The 19,742-nt window shown below is 37.8% G+C and overlaps 1 protein-coding gene across 6 annotated transcripts in view; it reads left to right on the top strand.

Annotated features, from left to right (window-relative positions):
- The window catches only part of LOC135585528 (uncharacterized), a 58,621-nt gene that overhangs the window by 27,842 nt on the left and 11,037 nt on the right, over positions 1–19,742 (top strand). For 2 of the 6 annotated variants that reach the window (XM_065168600.1, XM_065168601.1), the window contains exons 10-25: positions 486–553; positions 1,866–1,952; positions 2,077–2,229; positions 2,303–2,398; positions 2,595–2,654; positions 2,745–2,866; positions 2,941–3,028; positions 5,838–5,942; positions 6,013–6,117; positions 6,196–6,248; positions 6,336–6,399; positions 6,497–6,631; positions 6,743–6,855; positions 6,934–7,027; positions 16,205–16,424; positions 18,226–18,356. In XM_065168600.1, the coding sequence (XP_065024672.1) occupies positions 486–553; positions 1,866–1,952; positions 2,077–2,229; positions 2,303–2,398; positions 2,595–2,654; positions 2,745–2,866; positions 2,941–3,028; positions 5,838–5,942; positions 6,013–6,117; positions 6,196–6,248; positions 6,336–6,399; positions 6,497–6,631; positions 6,743–6,855; positions 6,934–7,027; positions 16,205–16,424; positions 18,226–18,356 (1,694 nt within the window). The remainder of the gene's footprint in view (positions 1–485; positions 554–1,865; positions 1,953–2,076; positions 2,230–2,302; positions 2,399–2,594; positions 2,655–2,744; positions 2,867–2,940; positions 3,029–5,837; positions 5,943–6,012; positions 6,118–6,195; positions 6,249–6,335; positions 6,400–6,496; positions 6,632–6,742; positions 6,856–6,933; positions 7,028–16,204; positions 16,425–18,225; positions 18,357–19,742) is intronic. The other 4 variants (XM_065168605.1, XM_065168602.1, XM_065168603.1 and 1 more) reach the window with 4 other exon arrangements.

Raw genomic sequence — 19,742 nt, 5'->3', positions numbered from 1 at the left:
GTCCTTAATGTGCCTTCAATTCTTAAATTTTGACAATGTTGTCATGGAACATGCTTAAAGCTATGTGAAGGTTTGCATTTTACATGGCTATTTAGTCATTTGAAATATATGATGACTTTTTTCTTCTTTTTGACAAATTTATTGAATGTTCAAACTTCAAACCCAAGGTGTCAAATAGTGTGGATTGATATTTACTGGTTTGGAAAAGGATCTATGTCAGACCATATGATCCGATACTGATGGTGATTAATTTATTATTACTTTTTAGGGTTTGTTCTAGACTGTATGGGTACTCTGGTGCCATACCAATATGGTAGATTACTGAAATTGGTACTGGGCTGAGAGTTATTACCTTGATCAAATACAATTCTGCATGAAAAAAGTGAAGCCATTTAAATCAATGTTTTTATCATTGCTTTGGCCCCTTATTAATTTTTTGTGACAGTACAGTTAATATTGTTTGCTGTATTTGAATTCTTTTCCAGGCCTTGCTGATCATGATAATTACCATGAGTTTTGTCGTCTTCTCGGACGTTTTAAAGTAAACTATCAGGTAATCTATCAATGCCTTTCTCCAGCTAACATGTCTTACAAACTTTTGGATTCTCAGTAGGGTTTGCCATTTCGAGTACCGTACCCATCTTGGAGATTTGTCAGGTTGGTATGTACCGATTTGTATTGGTGCATCGACACATGATATGCTGAGGCATGCTGACAGGAACTCTGGTAATCTATGTTTTGGTCGCCAGTCGGATCAGTTTGTACCACCCGTACCATATCAACTTGGGAGGTTTAGCAAACATTGCAATAGCTCGATGTTGTCTGACTTATGCGTAGCTGAAGATTTAGCATAGAAATCTATTTTTGGCCAAATTCTATAATTTCCTCTACTATTTCTTTGTGGTAAATGTGAATCAGTTAGGGTGATGAAGAAGTACATAGAGAAAAAGAAAAGAGGAAGAAAGGTAAAGAAATGGTAAATTATAAAAAAGATTCAAACAAATAACTTAGAAGGCTCCAAACATCATTAGATGAGCCATAGGGAATGCTTACTTTACTACTTTTATTAAATGAACTATGATTGCCATAATTGAATGCTTCCTTGTTTCTGGATTTTAAGTGCCAAGTATTACTTATTTCTTTGACAAATCTCATATGCCTTCAAACTTCATTTGGAACACTCATGTATCCTCTCTCAGTTTGTCTTTGTGAAAGTCACTTTAATAATGTTTTAGTGGAGAATTGCACAACATTTTAATCCAAAAGAAATTTTGAGTAGCTTGATGCTATTTCTATCACATGCATGGAGGGGTTTCTGCCTGGATGTACCTTCATTCCTGAAGCAAAGCCGAGTCAAAGTCTATGGATAATCAATTAACCACTATATGTTGCTTGACATTGTATAACATCTCTCTGTGCTTGTTCTTGGATGGCTGCTGCCATGTTAGGTGATTAGAAAATACTTATCTCTTAACTTCAGCATACTTTTGTTAACAAAGTCAAATCACTTTGTTCACAGCTAAAAATTACATTGGACAAGAGGCGGTCTTGTAATGCTAAGGATCAAACACCAGCGAGAATCACATGGTTGGGGACATCAATTATAACGCCAACATAATTGGAGAACTTACAATTTCCAGTTATTGTTTGAGTTCGGTCCTCCTAACAACAGGCGTCATAAAGATCATGTTATGGTGTTTTCTCATATAGATTCTTTCATATATTAATTTAATTTTCATGATTAACATTAAATTGGTGTGATTTTTAAACACTTCAGTTTGTTGCTGTGGGCAACTCATGTATAAATTATTAATCAAAACAAAGATGGGTGAGAACTGAGAAGTATATTCTGTTCTTTGCATTAGTTGTCAGAGCTTTTGAGTGTGGAAAGTTTTGGTGAATGGATACATTTGGTGGCTGAATTCACAACAAAATCATTGCAGTCATGGCAGGTTTACTTCTTATAACCTGCAAATATACTTCCATACTAAGGGTTGAAACTTCTCTGCAACTCTTTTTTACTGCAATGTGCTCTCATTTTATAGCACTGATGTCAACTTTTGTCTTTATTTCTAGTGGGCCAGCAGTAGTGTGTACTACCTTTTAGGACTTTGGTCGAGGCTGGTAACATCTGTGCCATACTTGAAGGATGAGACACCGAGTTTGCTGGATGAAACTGTGCCTAAAATCACGGAGGGTTTTATCACCTCCAGATTCAATTCTAATCAGGTAGCATGTTGTCTACTTCAGTTTTTCAACTTTTAGATGATGGGTATCTTTGCTGAAATTTTATCCATTTCAGGCTGATTTTCCTGATGACCTCTCAGAGGATCCTTTGGATAATGTCGAACTTCTTCAGGATCACCTTGAGTTTTTTCCATACCTGTGTAGATACCAGGTAGTATTTTGTTTTTCTACCTTCATCTCTACCTTCAGATTCCCTTTGCTTTAAAAATGAATGCTTCTTCAAACTTTAGATTTGTAAAAAATTTACTTTTTTAGTCTACCCTTTAATTGTTAAGTCTAATGCATTTAGGGCACTCCACTATGGTCAAAATATAGTTTCTAATATCTTTTGTACCCATGGGTTGCAGTACGAAACCAGTAGTCTGTGTATAATGAAGATTATGGATCCTATTCTTCAGGTTTATACAGTATGTATATATCCATTTATCTTCTAAAATTGAATGAATATGATGGTTATCCCTGGAATGAGATGAAGGCTTGGACTTCGAATCTTGTAGGAAAGAGCAAGCTCACCAATGCCTGTAGATGCCAATGAACTTGCTGTAATTGAAGGACAAATATCATGGATTGTTCATATTATTGCTGCTATTCTCAAAGTCAGACAGATTACTAGCTGCAGGTCTAAATGTTTTCTGGTTGGTGTCTTAGTTGATTTGAGGCAAATCAGATAACATGTTTCATCTTCTCTTGTAGAACGGAATCACAAGAGTTAATAGATGCAGAACTTGCGGCACGTGTTTTGCAACTATCAAATGTCACAGACATTGGAGTTCACTCTCAGGTAAGGAATCGGATGCAAATTTTGACAGTCTGATGTTGTGCACTTGTAAATCATTAATCATCATTGGGTACTATTGTTCATCAGATTAAATTTTGGAATAAGGGGAAAGATGATGTGATAAAGTATTAATTGTTTCCAAGATTGCTAATTTTGCCTGATATTGAAATAAAAAAGGTAGAATTGTTAGGTTTAATCTGTTTCTCTGGCACACAGTCATCTGTTCTTCACTGGATGATATCAATAGGAAAAAAGGAGTGCCATTTCTTGGTTAAGATATGACTTTGATGTCAATATTTTTTTGGTTTGTAAATAGCTTGTCGTTTTGTGTATTAGGGTCATAAATACGTAGAATCTTTTTTTTTTGCATGTAGGTTCTCTCTCCATCTTGGTGTTCTTAATAAATCTGATATTACTGTGGCATACTGTATAGGTCCACTACCCCCAATATCATCTCATATGCTTCCAAGGATTGAATCTGATGATGATCTATGATCATGAAGAGTTGATTTTGATCATATTTAAACAATTCTCTGCACCATTCTGTATTGTTTTTTTAAATCTGATTGTAGTGCACTGTGTTGTTTACCTATCACCATAGTTCTCTATTTAGGACAACCATAGAAACAAAGCCTAACGTTATGCATTAATCTTTGATACTTGATTGTAGTATACTTTGCATTGGCTACAATTGTTCTCTATGTAGGACAACCACAGAAACAACTAACATACCATTAGATGATGCAGGAGCAATTTAATTTATATCTTATTTAAATAAATTTGTTTAATTTAGGGATATTTTGCATATGAAAACCTCTACTCAACGAGGAGAAAAAGAAAACAAATGTAGAAAAAAATGAAAGAAATTAGATTCGTTCTTGATTGAAGATTGCAAATTTTGACCAAAGATTCATCTCTATAAAAATGAAAGTTTATCAATATCATTAAGAGAGGAAGTTATTTTTTAAATCAATTCAAAATTATTGCCTCCTTCAAAGGGGACATATTATATATTTAATTTGATATGATTGTAAACTTTTGTATTTCTGTAATTTTCTTTTTATTCTTATATTTGGGTCTATAAAAATAGGGCTAGACATTGTAATGAGGGTAATTAGAAGATGAATCATTGAATTGTGTTCTTTTCCCACCTTATGTATGAGTGGTGTGAGTTTCAATTGTTTGATGCAAACAAAATGAGGTTCACTTTGGGCCTTCATGTTTCAATTGTTTGATGCAAACAAATTGGTCCACTTTGGGCCTGCAAACTGCCTGCCAGGTTTGGTTTTTGTAACACTATGGATCTATCATGTTGCTGAAGAACTGATAGAAATAAGACATTAAATAATTGAATTTCATCTAAAGTCTCTCCACAAAATGAGGTTCTTTATTTAATTATAATGAGTTGTTTCAATTCCAAAACAATAACAATTAGACGTAATGTCCCAACTATTTGGGGTTGGTTGTATTGATCTTTTGCCTCCATTGCACTTTGAATAAGACAATATTCTTAGTTGAATTAAGAGAATTTAAATATTTATATTTTCTAGTAAAGTCCTTATGTCTCCCTCTATCTCTCATCACACCACTAATAATAATTGTCGAACCTCCTTGAACTATAGCATCTATTTGTCTCCTTGCACATGTCCATCAGATTTTAATGATTCTTTCTCATTTTATCTTTTATTTTAATACATGGATGAAAATATTTCTCTATATTTTCTACTAACTTTATACATTCATCTTAACATTCCTATTTTAGCGACATTAATTCTTGTATATATTGCTAATTAACTGCCCAACATTCTGATTCGTAAAACATTGTTGCCTAAATAATCATATTATGAAAATTTCTTTTTATTCTACTTGGTACTTGGTGAGCAAACAAAACTCTCGACTCTCCTTTTCAAACCACCTAGTTTTTTTTTTGGAACAATATCTTCAATAATATCTTTATCGTGTTGAATAATTGAACTAACAAACCTAAAACTTTTACTTATTATATTTTATTTTCCATCCAACTTAAATATATCTTCAAATTTTCTCTTAATATATCTGAAATTATATCTCATATATTTAGTCTCAATCATACTTAATTTATAATCTTTAGTTTCTAAATTTTTTCTCCATAAATGAAGTTTAAATTTAAATTAAACTCTTATCAACAATATCATCGGTATATAAGATACACCATGGAAATCTATCACCAGTAAGTTGTTCATTACCAGTGTAAAAAGGTATCCTAGTAGGACTTACGGTTGATCCTTGTTGTAATCCTATATTGATACTCTGATAGGACCTAAAGTTAGTTCTTGACTTAAATTTGTCTCAATTCCATCAGTTGAATTCAGTTCTATGTCACTTGGTGTTCCATAACCTTTCTTCAACTCTATGGGTTCCAAAGAATCCAAACTATCTCATGTTTGTTCCAAACTGTCCATGAAACCCAAACATATCAAACTTGGAACTTGATGGGAGTTGAGAGCTTGATTTTCATTGTTCATTTTAATATCCTTCTTTTCTTTAGCTACTTTTCATTCTCATTAGCTACTTTTCTTTTCTGTCTCATTTGTAGGTAGTAAATTTATTTTGTGACAAAAAATTTATGGTGATTTCTATCCTTTGATCCAAAGTCATACAAGAATTTATGTACTTCATTATTTGGTAGGTGTCAATTGGCAGATTTGGCCTTTCATCTCCCAAGGGAAATAAAAGAAAATGTGACACTCACATGATTATGAAAATGATATAACAGTAAGAATTATGATATCATGCTCGTGCATTGTAATACTTGAGTTTTGTTCTTTGACAGCGATATGGTGAAATAAGCAAGCAAAGACTTGATCGAGCCATTCTCACCTTTCTCCAGAACTTCAGAAAATCATATGTTGGTGATCATGCCATGCATTCATCTAAGGTAAAAGATGTGGGTCTAGTCCTGCATCATTATTTCCTTTGCATGTTTGATGCTTTCCTTTTTCCTGCAGCAGTTATACTTGAGGTTATCAGAGCTTCTTGGGCTCCATGATCATTTAGTACTGCTTAATTTCATCGTGGGAAAAATTGCTATGAACCTTAAGCACTACCCACAGGTGACTTTTGAATTTCAGAATTCATGCAACTATTTTCCTTGGAACTTCTACATAACTTATTTTTATTCATTTATGCAGTGTGAGGACGTTATTGAGCATACATTATCCCTTTTTTTGGAGTTAGCATCTGGGTATATTATCTTGCTTAACTTCTATTTTCCTTGCTATTTATTTTAAGTTTGTTTGTCTGCATTCTTATAAACTGATGTTTTTAACAGTTACATGACCGGGAAGCTCCTGCTTAAGTTGGATTCGATAAAGTTCATAATTGTAAATCACACAGTAACTCCTTACTCTTAGTTTGCTCCTGTTTTTGTCCTATATTTGGGCTTGTGTAGAGGTGTTAATACTGATGTTATTACCATGCCTTATATTTCAGAAGGAAAACTTTCGATTTCTCGAAGAATATAGGTGTTTGCACAGTAGAACAACATTTTACTATACTCTTGGTTACTTAATCTTTATGGAAGACAGTCCAGTGAAATTTAAGGCTTCTATGGAGCCACTTTTGCAGGTAAGTGTTTGATGGTTTTGACATAGTACTTTGGTGCTTTCTTCTATTTATCCTTAGAACTTTTTTTTTTCAATATTTCATTTTACCTGAATATAATTTCTGTTATTGCAGGTTATGATTGGTTTGGAGTCGACTTCTGATGCTGCATTTCGTTCCAATGCTGTAAAACATGCATTTATTGGTTTGATGAGGGATCTAAGAGGAATTGCTATGGCAACAAATAGGTACATTTTGTTGCCATGTTCACAAATTTCATGCTCAGAGAATGAGATTGTGTATGTTCTTACAGTTCTTCTTTTCAGTCGTAGGACATATGGGCTCCTTTTTGATTGGTTGTATCCCTCCCATATGCCACTTCTCTTAAAAGCCATCTCACATTGGTCTGATGTGCCAGAGGTATGCATTCATGCTTCCCTAGGTGTTTACTGCTGCCTGTTCAATGAAGAACCTTTTGCGTTTCTCTTTATATATATATATACACACACACACACACACATACATATATATATATATATATATTTGTATTTGATGTTATCTAAGAGATGAGCTTGATTTCCTTTTCCTACCTTTAGAGGGTTGTTCTTCCAAATCACTTTTTGATGTTATCCTGCACGTTTATGCTGTTACTCTGGTTATGCCTAATCTAGCTGGTTGGTTGTGACCCTGCACAAGAGCCCCCTGAATCATCATTACTTTGTAGGTTCTCGAATATTGTAATAGAACATCTATTCTCTTTTATAGACATCCATGAGCATTCCTAAGTCTCCTCTCTATAATTTATTTGTTCCCTAGTCTGGGCCAGGACCAGCACCATTGGTCGGCATGAGATGTCAAACCTTGGTTCATGCAACACCTTGGTCTCCACCTTCCTCCATTTTATTGGATTATGGGCTCAAAAAGAGGGCAAGTCTTAGTGCAACTGTAAGGTTATTCCTTTTGCTACTAAAATGACCAAAATGAAAGTTGTAGGAACAGCTCTTCGCTTGTAAGGGTAATGGGATGGTGAGTCTGCAAGGGCAACAACCTTTCTGTCCTAAGTAGCCACAATAAGATGCATATATTTACCAGATTTTGCATTAGTGGGAATCTCATGTACTAGGCTGTCTATTTTTAATATAGTCAACATGCCTTTGCGTTGCATACATGCTGTAGGATTCATGGCATGATGTCTCAGCTGAAATAGAAATGAAACAGCCGCAGGCTTGAAACCAGATGCCAATTTTGGTTTGTTTAGACCAGAAGTGTATTCTTTTGAGTTTCAACTTTGATTGCTCGAAACTTGATTTTTGGAATCCGTTTTATTGAAAACAGTCCAAATGAAGGACTAACATGCTAATTTCCATGTGCCGGGGAAAACATAACATACTAAAATGGTCATGATGTGCTTCATGTTGGTTTATGCCAGAGGTGCCCACCTATGAATAGGTCTATATTTGGCATGTGCTGACTGACAAAGGGCCATGTTGATTGACATGACTTAGTATTGTGCCGTGTCAATCGAGTCTAGCCACAGATCCACCAGCCTAAGGTGAGTCCTGGCCTGAATTGTTCAAGTTAACCAACCCTGGCAGTCCTGACCACTAATGTCATTTATTTAGGACATAGGTTACTGCATTGCTATCAGGCTGTCTCTTCTTCTATGTTGCTTGTCATCTTGATTTGCTCTGCTGGCAACGTCAGATGCTGCTGCTGATGTTGGAATAGTTGTGGGCTTTGAGCATGGTAATATAGTGTGCTTGGGATTTAGGGCCCATTCCAAAATGAGTAGCAACTATTTTGTGCAGCTTGGATATGATGCATATGACCTCTCTTCTATTTTCTTTTCGTTGATATCCTTATCATTTGGATGTACAGATCTGCAGAATGTGCAATCTTCTTAGTAATATTTTATAATAATAGTGTTTGGTAGCAAGGTAGGTATTAACTATTCTTTTTGGACAAATGTGTCTATATGATGCATTCCTCTCAGTACCCTCACCATAAGATGATGATATTGACAATGTCATTTGATTTATAAGAACAGTTTTTGGTAGTGAGCAAGGTACTAACTATTTTTTTGGACTAATGCTTGTATAGTTATTTATTGTTTTCTGATGCATTACTTACATATTATGGTATCTTAGAATGATTATTTATTCATTTATCATAGTTTGATTAATCATGAAAAGCTTACAAATTGAATTAGTCTTTTGTTGGAGAAAATTAGGTAACATATATATATATATATATATATATATATATATATATATATATATATATATATATATATATATATATATATATATATATATATACACACACACATATTTATAAATCATTTATTTTTTAAATTATTTTTTTGACTATCTATTCCTGGAAAGAAAAGGAAATTACCAAGTACAAGAAACATATTCAGTCCACTTATTGAAACTTAATTTATGAGAATCTGTCCTTGGGACGAAATGCCTTAAAGGCTTGAGATGATCTTTTTAGTAATTTAATTTTTATGTTTAAATTTTTTTGCTTTGAAAGATGTAGGTACATGGAAGGCTTGACACTTTTATCTTTTTTGTTTCTTTTGTTGATCAATATATAAGAGCATCTTGTTTTGTTAAAAGGACAAGTTAGTCTATGTAATTGTATTTCCATGTTCATTTCATGATTACTATGCTGGGACACAGATTTGCTATGTGACGATTGATGCTGTATGTAACATGCTAGATGCCAGCCAAAACTTCTGCTGGTAGCACTTCAATCATTAGATTGATTATTGATACATACCTGAAGAAAAAATTTCAAGTACCAACATAGTAATGCAATATTTTCTTGATGTAAGAAGCAAGGATTAAAATTTTGCTATTGGACGTTTTGTACTGGTCCATTGCTTGACTAGTATGTTGACATATTGTCACGGACAAACTTCTAAACAGGATGTTTGATGTAATGCTTATATATGTCCGTGTTTTTTGGTATGTTCATACTTTGACTAGCATGTAGAGGGACAGCCGAAGGCTTAATAGTTCCATTTTAGTTCGGTCTGTAATGGATCATTTTACCCTTTGTTGTGCAACTGTTCAGAGCTTGTAAAGTCTGTTTGTAATTTACATTTTCTATGAAGTGTTTTCAGAAATATTTGCTTGTGGATCCCGAATGAGACATTTTCTCTATCCCGTTCTCTCTTTTGTGGGTCCTAAGGGACCATGGGAGGCTTCGGGGAGGCTGACCTTTGCGGACGGACACGCAAGGGTGCCGCACGACTTAGGCAAAACCAGCTAAGTCCGTGACAGATGGTATCAGAGCGGGACAAGCTCTCATAGAAACACTTAGCATGCAAACGTGGGGGACCTAGCGGGGCTGCGTTGAGGGCAGTCAACACACGCGTGACCGTTTGGGGGAAAACGGGCATGGAGATGTAGGAAAAAGGAGTCGCTCGGAGGAGCGGGCATCTGACATTGGCATTCAGAGGAATGGCCAACCCTTTGCGCTAGAGGCACTACGAGAACAGGCAAGCTTGGAAGAATGCGGAGCGCACAAAGGTTGGGATGGCTGAGTTTGAGCTTTGGCTCAACGTTGACAACTATACTTGATGGTGCTCAAGAGAGGCGAGGCGCTTAGAGGATGAGACCATGCAAGGTGGAATAAGTTGTTCAGCGACCGAAAGAGTTGTGCAAAGCTCACAGAGGTGAGGGGAATTGCTAACTCAAAGAATTTGGTACTCATGCATGGGCTTGTATGCGGACGATGGAATGTTCGTGGCCATCCCAAGGCGACCGAAACTCGGCGCCTCGGAGCATTGAAACTTTCTCTTCGGCATGTGAAGGATATGTCCGTAGGAGGCTGAAGGGTGCAATGAGTTCAGCATGTTGCTAGGCCTTGAGTGGTGCAGCGGGGGCTGTATTGACATGGAGTCGCAATCTAGCAAGTTGCAGGAGGCAGAACAATGCACAGTTTGTTCAGCAGATCGGAGTAGTCCAAGGGGAGGGTGGTCTCCAAAACGAAGAGAGATATTGCTCTAACGGGACAGTTATCCAGGAGGGATAAGTCTCGGCTCTCTAGATGGAGAATCATGTGGGACAGATCTCATATGTTGAGGAGTACCTCAACAAACAACAACTCCATGTAGCTCAATGGACTGAGCAAGCGGCGAGGAGTCGTTGCATGATCTCGCTTGAGAGAATGCATTGGTGGATGCATTGCGAGATCAAGTGGGGGAACGACCCAAAGCAACTCAAATGAAGACACACTTGGAGTCGATATGGAGATCGGACTCGAGGGAGGGCTGACCTGTGGAATGGTGGGCACGAGGGCCACCATCGACTCAATGCAAAAACGAGGAGCGGAGCAACTTGGGTGTAACTTGGCGAAGTACCCAAGCCGCATGAAGGGAGCCAGCATAGAAGTTGGAACATGGAGCAGAGGCATAGTGCTTTCCTTGGACAGAGGTCAAGGACATGAACTCTTGCAGAGGCAAGAGCAGGATCATGTTGTTCCATGGGTCATTCATTCTGACGGAACGGACTCATCTTGCATGGTGCCAAAGACGAAGGGAGCTTCTGGGCACATGCACTTTATCTCGGAGGAGCATTTGATGGAGGAACTAAGGCGACTCAATTTGCGGAGGCGAAGTTGGGTTCAGAAGGCCTTAGCACGGGGCAAGAGGACGCAGAGGCAGGTACTCTTGAAGAATATGCCATAGTGCTGCCATTCAAGTTGCTATGAAGGAAGCGGTGCGCAGCGAAGATTGTGCTGGTAGGGGTAGAGGCCCAGGATCCAGACAATGGTGCATTCATTGCAGCGAAGTCGGGGGACTTCGGAAGCTACTAGGCGACAGACTGTTCTAGAACGGTGCTTCATCTAGGTATGACCCAAGAGTAGGTGGATGAAGGTCGATTGCCAAAGGAGCGAACAAAATCGAAGGTGGAAGAGACACTACGATGTATTGGTTGAGGCCACACATGAAGGGTTCACAATTCGAGTTCATCCCATAAGGATCAGAATGCAATAGAGATGTCACCAGGAGGCAACATGGTGCAGCGGATCGTGGTGGAACAGTTCGTGGCAATGTGATACACACGACATAGTCCCGTGAGGGATTAGATCATATGGAAGTATGATCGGGAGCTACTGGAAGCTCCACTTTGGTGAACAACACGACGACAAGAAGGGCTATGGATTCAAGGAGTGAAGGCCATGGTACCGCAGAGGCGGGTCTTCCCTGCGTGCATCGAATTTTGCATCGGATGAAAACCTTGGTCATCAGCATATGGGGGCTGTGCTCTACCAAGGGAAAAGTTTGAATGCAAGTACCAATGAGTCCCATGGGAGGGACTTGATCATACAGAGGTATGATCGAAGCAGTTGGAGAGTTGGACTGTTCCAGAGCTCACATTTGCTTAAGGGAGCCCGGCAAGTCAGAGGACAAGGTCGAGTAAGCGAACGTTGCTACCAAGGAAGCTAAGGAGAACAGAATCAGTGCAAACCCTACAACGTGATGGCAGAGGCCATGCATGGGAGTTGCAGTCTGTCTTTCCATCGACCAAATGGAGTTGCTTGAAGAACACCGAGGTGTTGAAGTAGGGGGTCGAAAGGGGCGAGGAAGCGACAACGAGTCCAATGGGACTTAGCTACCCAAAATCAAGCATCAGTTGGAATGGATGTGGACTCAGAGGAGTGCCACAGAGACATATCTACTGATCGTGAAGAAAAGGGATGCAGATGCGAGGCGACGGATAGTAGGGCCATGGGCATGACAACGCCATGGTACCGCAGAGGCGGGACTTCCGTGAAAGTCATTGGTCCCTTGCTCTCATGGAGGGAGAGCGCTTGGTCGTGAAAGGGGCCGAGGAGGTGGAGCATGCAGAGGCAAACTCCAAGTACCGTGACAAGGCTGAAGGGCAGAGGCCAAGGAACTTCGTAAGACCGGTGTCAACGAGTTTCTCATCAAGATAGCCGAAAGTGAAGGACTTCGGGTCATGCAAGAGTGCACGACCAAGGAATGAAGCAGGCAGTATGTGGTGTTGTACCTTCGCTACTCAGGGGAGTAGGCGGCAGGGTTGATGGAGAAGACGGTACAATCCCAGAGGCGACCAAATCTATTAGAGAATTACTCCAAGTTGGGGTCAAAGCTTCCTGCATTCCAGAAGTTCGATGACATTGAGAAGGTGAATCACAGTAACTAACTCAACGCAAGGAGTGCAAACACTTCAAGTGCTTCAGAAGTGTGAGCAAATAGCAGGCGAAGGCCAGTAACCAGCTCGATGCATGGAGTACAACCTCGAGGAGGCGGGCGAAGTCAAGTAACCTTTGCCTTCTCAACTCTTAAGAGAATGGGCGAAAATCGAGTACCCCAATTCTCTTATCTATCCAGCAAAGGAGCTCTGCATATGTTCAAAGATCCTTCGAAGATAATGGAAGATAATAGTTGTCAAATTCTCACCAACGGTGATCAATGTTACTGAGAGTAAATTGTCCGCTTCATTTCCCAACGAAATGCCAATTGAAAGCGGAAGTGATGCGAACCTACTTAGATGTGACAACTAAGTGAAAAAAGAGTCAATGAGCAAATTTTGTGGAGAAAGGACCAAAAACTTCAGAAGTTTGCGAGGCGATGCTCGTTAAAGCTCCAACAAGCATCCACTTAGTTCAAGGAGCATGAGGCATTTGAGAAACTGGCGCAGTAAGGATAGTCTTTTCCTTCATCTGGAGGATCCGCAGGAACCAACAGGGATCAACACAACTCAGCCAACCCCACACTAGAGTCAGAGTCATTGGCGAGCTGAAGCAGCAAGGCGGATCAAAGGTTCGACTACTCAAAAACAGCAGCGGAGAGCAATTGGGAGCCAAGAGACGCATTGCAGCTGGAGCAGAAGATTGAAGACTCAGCAAAGGCGAGGAGTTGCAGTGTCGACAAAGGCTTCGACGAAGACGACGAAGGAATAAGTGGGGGAGAATGTCACGGACAAACTTCTAAACATGATGTTTGATGTAATGCTTATATATGTCCGTGTCTTTTGGTATGTTAATACTTTGACTAGCATGTAGAGGGACAGCCGAAGGCTTAATAGTCCCATTTTAGTTCGGTCTGTAATAGATCATTTTACCCTTTGTTGTGCAACTGTTCAGAGCTTGTAAAGTCTGTTTGTAATTTGCATTGTCTATGAAGTGTTTTCAGAAATGTTTGCTTGTGGATCCCGAATGAGGCATTTTCTCTATCCCGTTCTCTCTTTTGTGGGTCCTAAGGGACCATGGGAGGCTTCGGGGAGGCTGACCTTTGCGGACGGACACGCAAGGGTGCCGCACGACTTAGGCAAAACCAGCTAAGTCCGTGACAATATGGTAATACTGATCAGTGCTAATCAGCACGAAAAGGCAAAGAATTGACTGAAAACCTGAAAGTCTGGAGCTTCTTGATCCTCCCCACTATTTTTCTTCCTCTTCTTATCTTCCTCGTCATTATCTTTTTGTGCCTCTTCTTTTTTTATTTTTTTCTCTATTGCATTTCAGGAGTGCACCACTACTGTTTTCATAGAATGAAGCCATTTAAAACTTAAATCATGAGATAACTCAAACAGGATGTGAGCTATTTAACAAACTGGTTTGAATTAATCTATGTTTTAGTGTTTGAGCGGTTCCAAGTACGTAACAAGAGGCACAAGTTTAATTTTTTGGTTAACAGCACCGCAACTCACTATGAGGTAGCTGGTCATCCAGTTCTCACTTGGATCCTGGTATATCATGAATTGGCAACCCTTGGTAAGGGATATCAAATTTATTTCAACATTTTCATCTTCATCATCCTTGATTTTACTATCAGTTTGTCTGGTAGGAGCACAAATCTAAATAAACAAGTCTTTATGGAAGACGAGCATTATCTGTATGACTCACTATGAACATGTTGTCATTAATTAATTTGCTTCCACTACTTAGGGAAGTTGTACATCTGGTTTAATTGACATTCCCTAAGTAGAGATGATGATTGCAAGGGAACTCAGTTGGACTCGAAACTTGTAAGGGAACTCAGTTCAACCTTTTTGACTACATAGCTTATTTTCCTAGGAAATAACTTATCATCATAGCTTTTAGTTGACATTACCTAAGTAGTGGAAGCTAAATTAGTTAATAGTTGAAATTAGGGAAAGTTGACATTCTTTGGATAGGGATATGATGATTGCAATGTCAGACAAGAGAATCATGGATGCTAGCTTAGCCTATGGAGAGGAAATTGTTTCTACTTCATGGAAATGCTGGGAAATCTTGTCTTGATTGAGTACCTAGTGGGATGAACACATATGTCAAACATGTCTTTAAAACACACATGCCAGTTTAAAATATCAGGATGGAGATCAGATCAGATCAACAACCAAATTGTTGATTATTGTTTCTATAATTGATCCATCATACTAAAGAAAAATGCCAGAAAATATAATTAAATAAACTCTACAGCAGGTGTAATCCTTCTTATCTGTGTTAAATAGTGTCAAAGATAGTCTGACCTGGGTATGGATTGAACCCTAGAGGTTTCCACTCCTTTTTCGGTTGATTACTTTTAACCTTCGATAAAAGTGACAAAATAGTCTAGCTCAGTCCAAAGGCATCCTCTCCTTTGGTGCAGGGTCCTTGATGTGACTTGGTTATAGATCAAGATTGTAATTCCTAATGACCCATGCGTGAAACTGTTTGTTTGATATCTGATAACAGTGTGCCATTGATGGAACAACATGATAACAGTCTTCAGTCTTATTATCATTAACAACCATGTAGTAATAGGCATCTGTGGTAAGAGTGGTTGTGGCCATTACATTGTGGCTGCTATAATGTTTCACTAATTTACATTTTGGTTGGTGAATTTTGCTTTTTCTGGTCATCTCTAAATGTTGTTGCAATCAAGGTATACAGTTTCGAATGATACCGTCCGGTATGGATGGTATGTACCGGTCCGATAGGAAATTGGTACGTGGACTGCTCGCTATCGGACGGTATATATATATATATATATATACTGCTCGCTACTCGGCGACGTCGCCTCGCTTGGGGAGAAGAGAGGCGACGTCGCACATTGTTTTATATATATATATATATATATATATATATATATATATATATATATATATACACCGAACGGTATACCGCTCGGTATACAGTACCGTACCGTACCGACGGAAGGTCAAAACTCTGGTACGGTATGATATTTCAATCTTTGGTTGCAATGTAGTTGATGCCTGCTAGTTATATTAAACAGCATAACTGTTTACTGATTGTTCTTCTTTATTTACATAGAGTGAAAAATTTGTGATTCAACTTATCAGCAAAAACATGTTGGCCTATGGCCATATTCATAGACATAGACTATACTAAATAGGATTATGTACAAGGATATGCCATTATATTCTTTTTGTGATTTTTTGTGTGCTTGATTTTACTGGTGATGTACTTGAATCTTGGATGACTTTTCATTACTTGAGTAGCAAAACTTGTTTCCTTGTGTATCAAGTTATTTATGCTCCTTACTTTTCCTACTGTTATGCAAAATAATAGATTTTCCTTGTTCTGTTCTTTCTCAGAGTCTGAGTGGGATATTCATATTAAATATTTCAGGTCACTACACCTCTGCTAAAATTCATGGCAGAATTTGTTTTGAACAAAGCTCAACGTTTGAGCTTTGATTCATCATCTCCTAATGGGATTCTTTTATTTCGTGAAGTAAGCAAGTTAGTTGTGGCTTATGGATCAAGCATTCTGTCTCGTCCAATTAATACAGACATCTATAATAACAAATACAAAGGAATTTGGATCTCTCTAATCATTCTTTCAAGGGGTGAGTTCATTTTATGACCTTTTCATTCATATAGTTAAATTTCTGTCGGTTGCATGTTACTCTACACTACTCATTTTATTTTATTATTTGCTTGATTACTAATCAGTGATATGTATTATGTAGTGTGTTGGGAAGGCATTAATGTCCAGGATGGACATAACAAAACTTTTGAAGTGTCCATGCCACATACAAATCAACCTAATAATCCACCTTTTGTGGCTATCTAAAAATTTATGTGAAGTATTAAATAAAAGATTTTATTAACTTTGTAACAATACCAGATGAAACTAGAATATGGTCAATGGACACTATTAATTGACTATTTTTTTCTTTTACGTTTTTGATAATATTATCATTAGTAAGAAAATTTTCATAAGTTCAATTAGGGAGGATTATACATAATTGTAATTAGACTGATTAGGGCTTCCATAACTTCCAAAACAAGCAATAGGAAATCATATATAGAACTTGTCAGGCACAAAACCTCAGGACAGTAAATAGTGACCAAGTACTATGTAATATACGTAATTATAGCAGTGGGTGGCTGCCCAAAATTATAATGGTTTAGTCGTGGTTTGTTTGATGCACTGTCAAATACTAAAGACATGGGAGCATGAGTAGTGACAGCGATTCTCCCAAAGTATGATGAGAAATTAACATAAAAAATAGAAAGAAAAATAATACATGAGAGGAAGAGTAGAAGAGAGAAGAGGGAGGTTTGAGAAGAAACAAAGAACTGTCTGTTTGTTCCTGTGGAAATTCCACATAGCTTTGCCTCCCTTTTCTAAGTAGTCACATGTTCAATTGTCTCCACATTTAAGGCGGTTTGTCATTTTGGTACAAACTGTAGTGTTATTACCAACCAGATGCTCATGGGCATGGCATTTTGTCACTCTTCACATGGATGGGTTATATCTTAATATGAATGATTTTTTAATCTTGTGAAACTGATCCTAATCCTTGTTCCTTGTTCCAATCATAATAGGTATACAGCTCAATGTGGCAACACTAGACTGTTCCATGAACATATGCTTACTATTGCTCATTTAAACTGTCCATATTTTACTGAACAGTGTGAACTTCCAAAGGTTCTTTTTAAAAAGCTAAGAGATGACCTTAGGCATTTAGGTGACAATGTTGAGATCTTTTGATTATGCTATTGATGAATATGGTTTACAGCATGGTATGCAGTACCGAATGATACATTCTGGTACGGGTGGTATGTACCGTCCGATAACGTATCGGTATGTGGACCGCTGGTACCGTTACAGTACCACAGTATTATACTGTAATAATACTATAGTGCTACAGTAATAAAAAATATATAAAATTATTCGGTACACCAGGATGTACCGCTCGGTATGCCCTGGTGTACCGCTCAGTACGTTGGTACTGTACCATACCGAGCCAACCTCGAAACACTGGTATGGTACGGTATTGCATATCTTGGTTTACAGCACCACTTTATTTTAAGGAACAAGATGTTATAAGATTATTTCTTTTCAAAGACTGCATATTTGTGCTTATAGATGTCTAGATCTCCGATATTTACATTTTATATCTATCATGCAAATAGTATCTAAGTAATAATGCATTTCTTCGTTACTACAAGAAGGGAAGGAATAGTTATCTATCATGCCATTTTTCTTCTAGAAATTTTTGTTGTTTTATTTATTACTATGAAAATTTCATGCCTATGCCCGATTCCCACTATAGCTTGTTTGTCATGTAGATTTTTCCTAAACCTGTGTACATTTTATGTATTGATGACTTTTCTAATGCTATCAATCACAAATCACAGCACTATCTGGGAATTATGTAAATTTTGGTGTTTTTGAGTTATATGGTGATCGGGCACTCACGGATGCCCTTGATGTGTCTCTGAAGATGATATTGTCAATTCCTCTGGCTGATATATTTGCATATCGAAAGGTAGGACATAAGCCTTTGCATGGAAATATGACTTATTTAACATCATGTTCATATGTTTCTTGTTTTCGAAACCCTGAAATATTTTTTTGTACTTTCTTTTGTTTCCTGAAATTGTCATGACTTAGTCATTTCCAATAAATTCAGGTTACATTAATAGTTGATCTCTGCTGCTATGGCATCTGTATAAGGAGATGCCAAATGATTTATTTTTCTATTCTGCCATTATGGAATCTGCTTGTCAAAAATAGTACTCTATTGTTGGAAAGGTTATGAGATCCCACTGATTTGATAATAAGCATAATAATACATGACTGAAATAAGTCAGATGGAAAGACTATGCCAAATTGTTAATGCATTCAAGAAGGTGTTGTTTTCTTTGTCGTTGGGAACGGACAGCATTTCTTTTATGAGAAATGTATGCACATTCCTCTTGGTAGGGACTTTGGGTTAGTACTTGAGGCCTTGAGGGGGGTGATGTAGTGATTTAGTTTTTCTTCCTTTTTAATTCATTTTCGGGTGGGTTCCTTTTTCTTTCAGTATACATTTTTGTTTCTTTTTTGGGCTCTTTTCCAATTTTGCAAGGAGAGAATAACAGAGGGGGTGTTTCTTTTGTAAGTGTTTCCTTAAAATGGGAGTTCTTGGAGTTCTGGGGATCTAATAGCTTGTACTTATTCACATTATCTTAGAGCCTTCTGAGGAAATGGGCCTTCTGAGGAAACTTACATGCCTTGCATTAGTTATCAATCTGAAGCTTATGTAATTAACACATTATTCCCCATGCCAAAACTACATTATCTACTGATAAGGTCAACAAGTTAGAGATCAACAACAATTCTCTAGAGCTCATAGGACGGATTCTTTACGTTAGTTTCTAGGAATAAAGGGTTGCAATTGCATGTTTTTAGAACTGGTGAATAGTCTTAAGATAAAGCAATATTCATTTTCCTTGTGTCTAAAAGACTGAGTACAGCCTTTCAATATTCTTCCGATTTCTCAAACATCTCTTTCCCAGAGTATGACCAGACCCCCTAAACTTTCTTCCTATTTCCTTCCACAACTATTCTATTGCTTCTCTCCCATTATACAGCCAGAAACTGCTAATCCAGGCAATTCTTGATCAGTCTGCAATGTTGCCAAGGCTATAATCAATATGTAATGTTCCAGTACCTTGCCAGTTTCTACACCTGCAGATTAGTCACAACACACCTATTATCAACTATATTGCAGATGCCTGAATCAACATTGAGACTCTTACCTGTTCAGATTGGTGTTGCTGCTTCCTTTTTCTCATCTGCAGAATTTGACTGTCTTTTCCTTCACCATGTAGCACATGCTGCAGATCCATCCTGAATGACTTATTATCCTTGAATGGCGTATTATTCTAAA

The sequence above is a fragment of the Musa acuminata genome, chromosome BXJ3-9 (genome assembly GCF_036884655.1).
Source record: "Musa acuminata AAA Group cultivar baxijiao chromosome BXJ3-9, Cavendish_Baxijiao_AAA, whole genome shotgun sequence".
NCBI lineage: Eukaryota > Viridiplantae > Streptophyta > Magnoliopsida > Zingiberales > Musaceae > Musa > Musa acuminata.
Note: the sequence above shows the minus strand (reverse complement) of the source record. Positions and strands in the feature narration are given on the sequence as shown.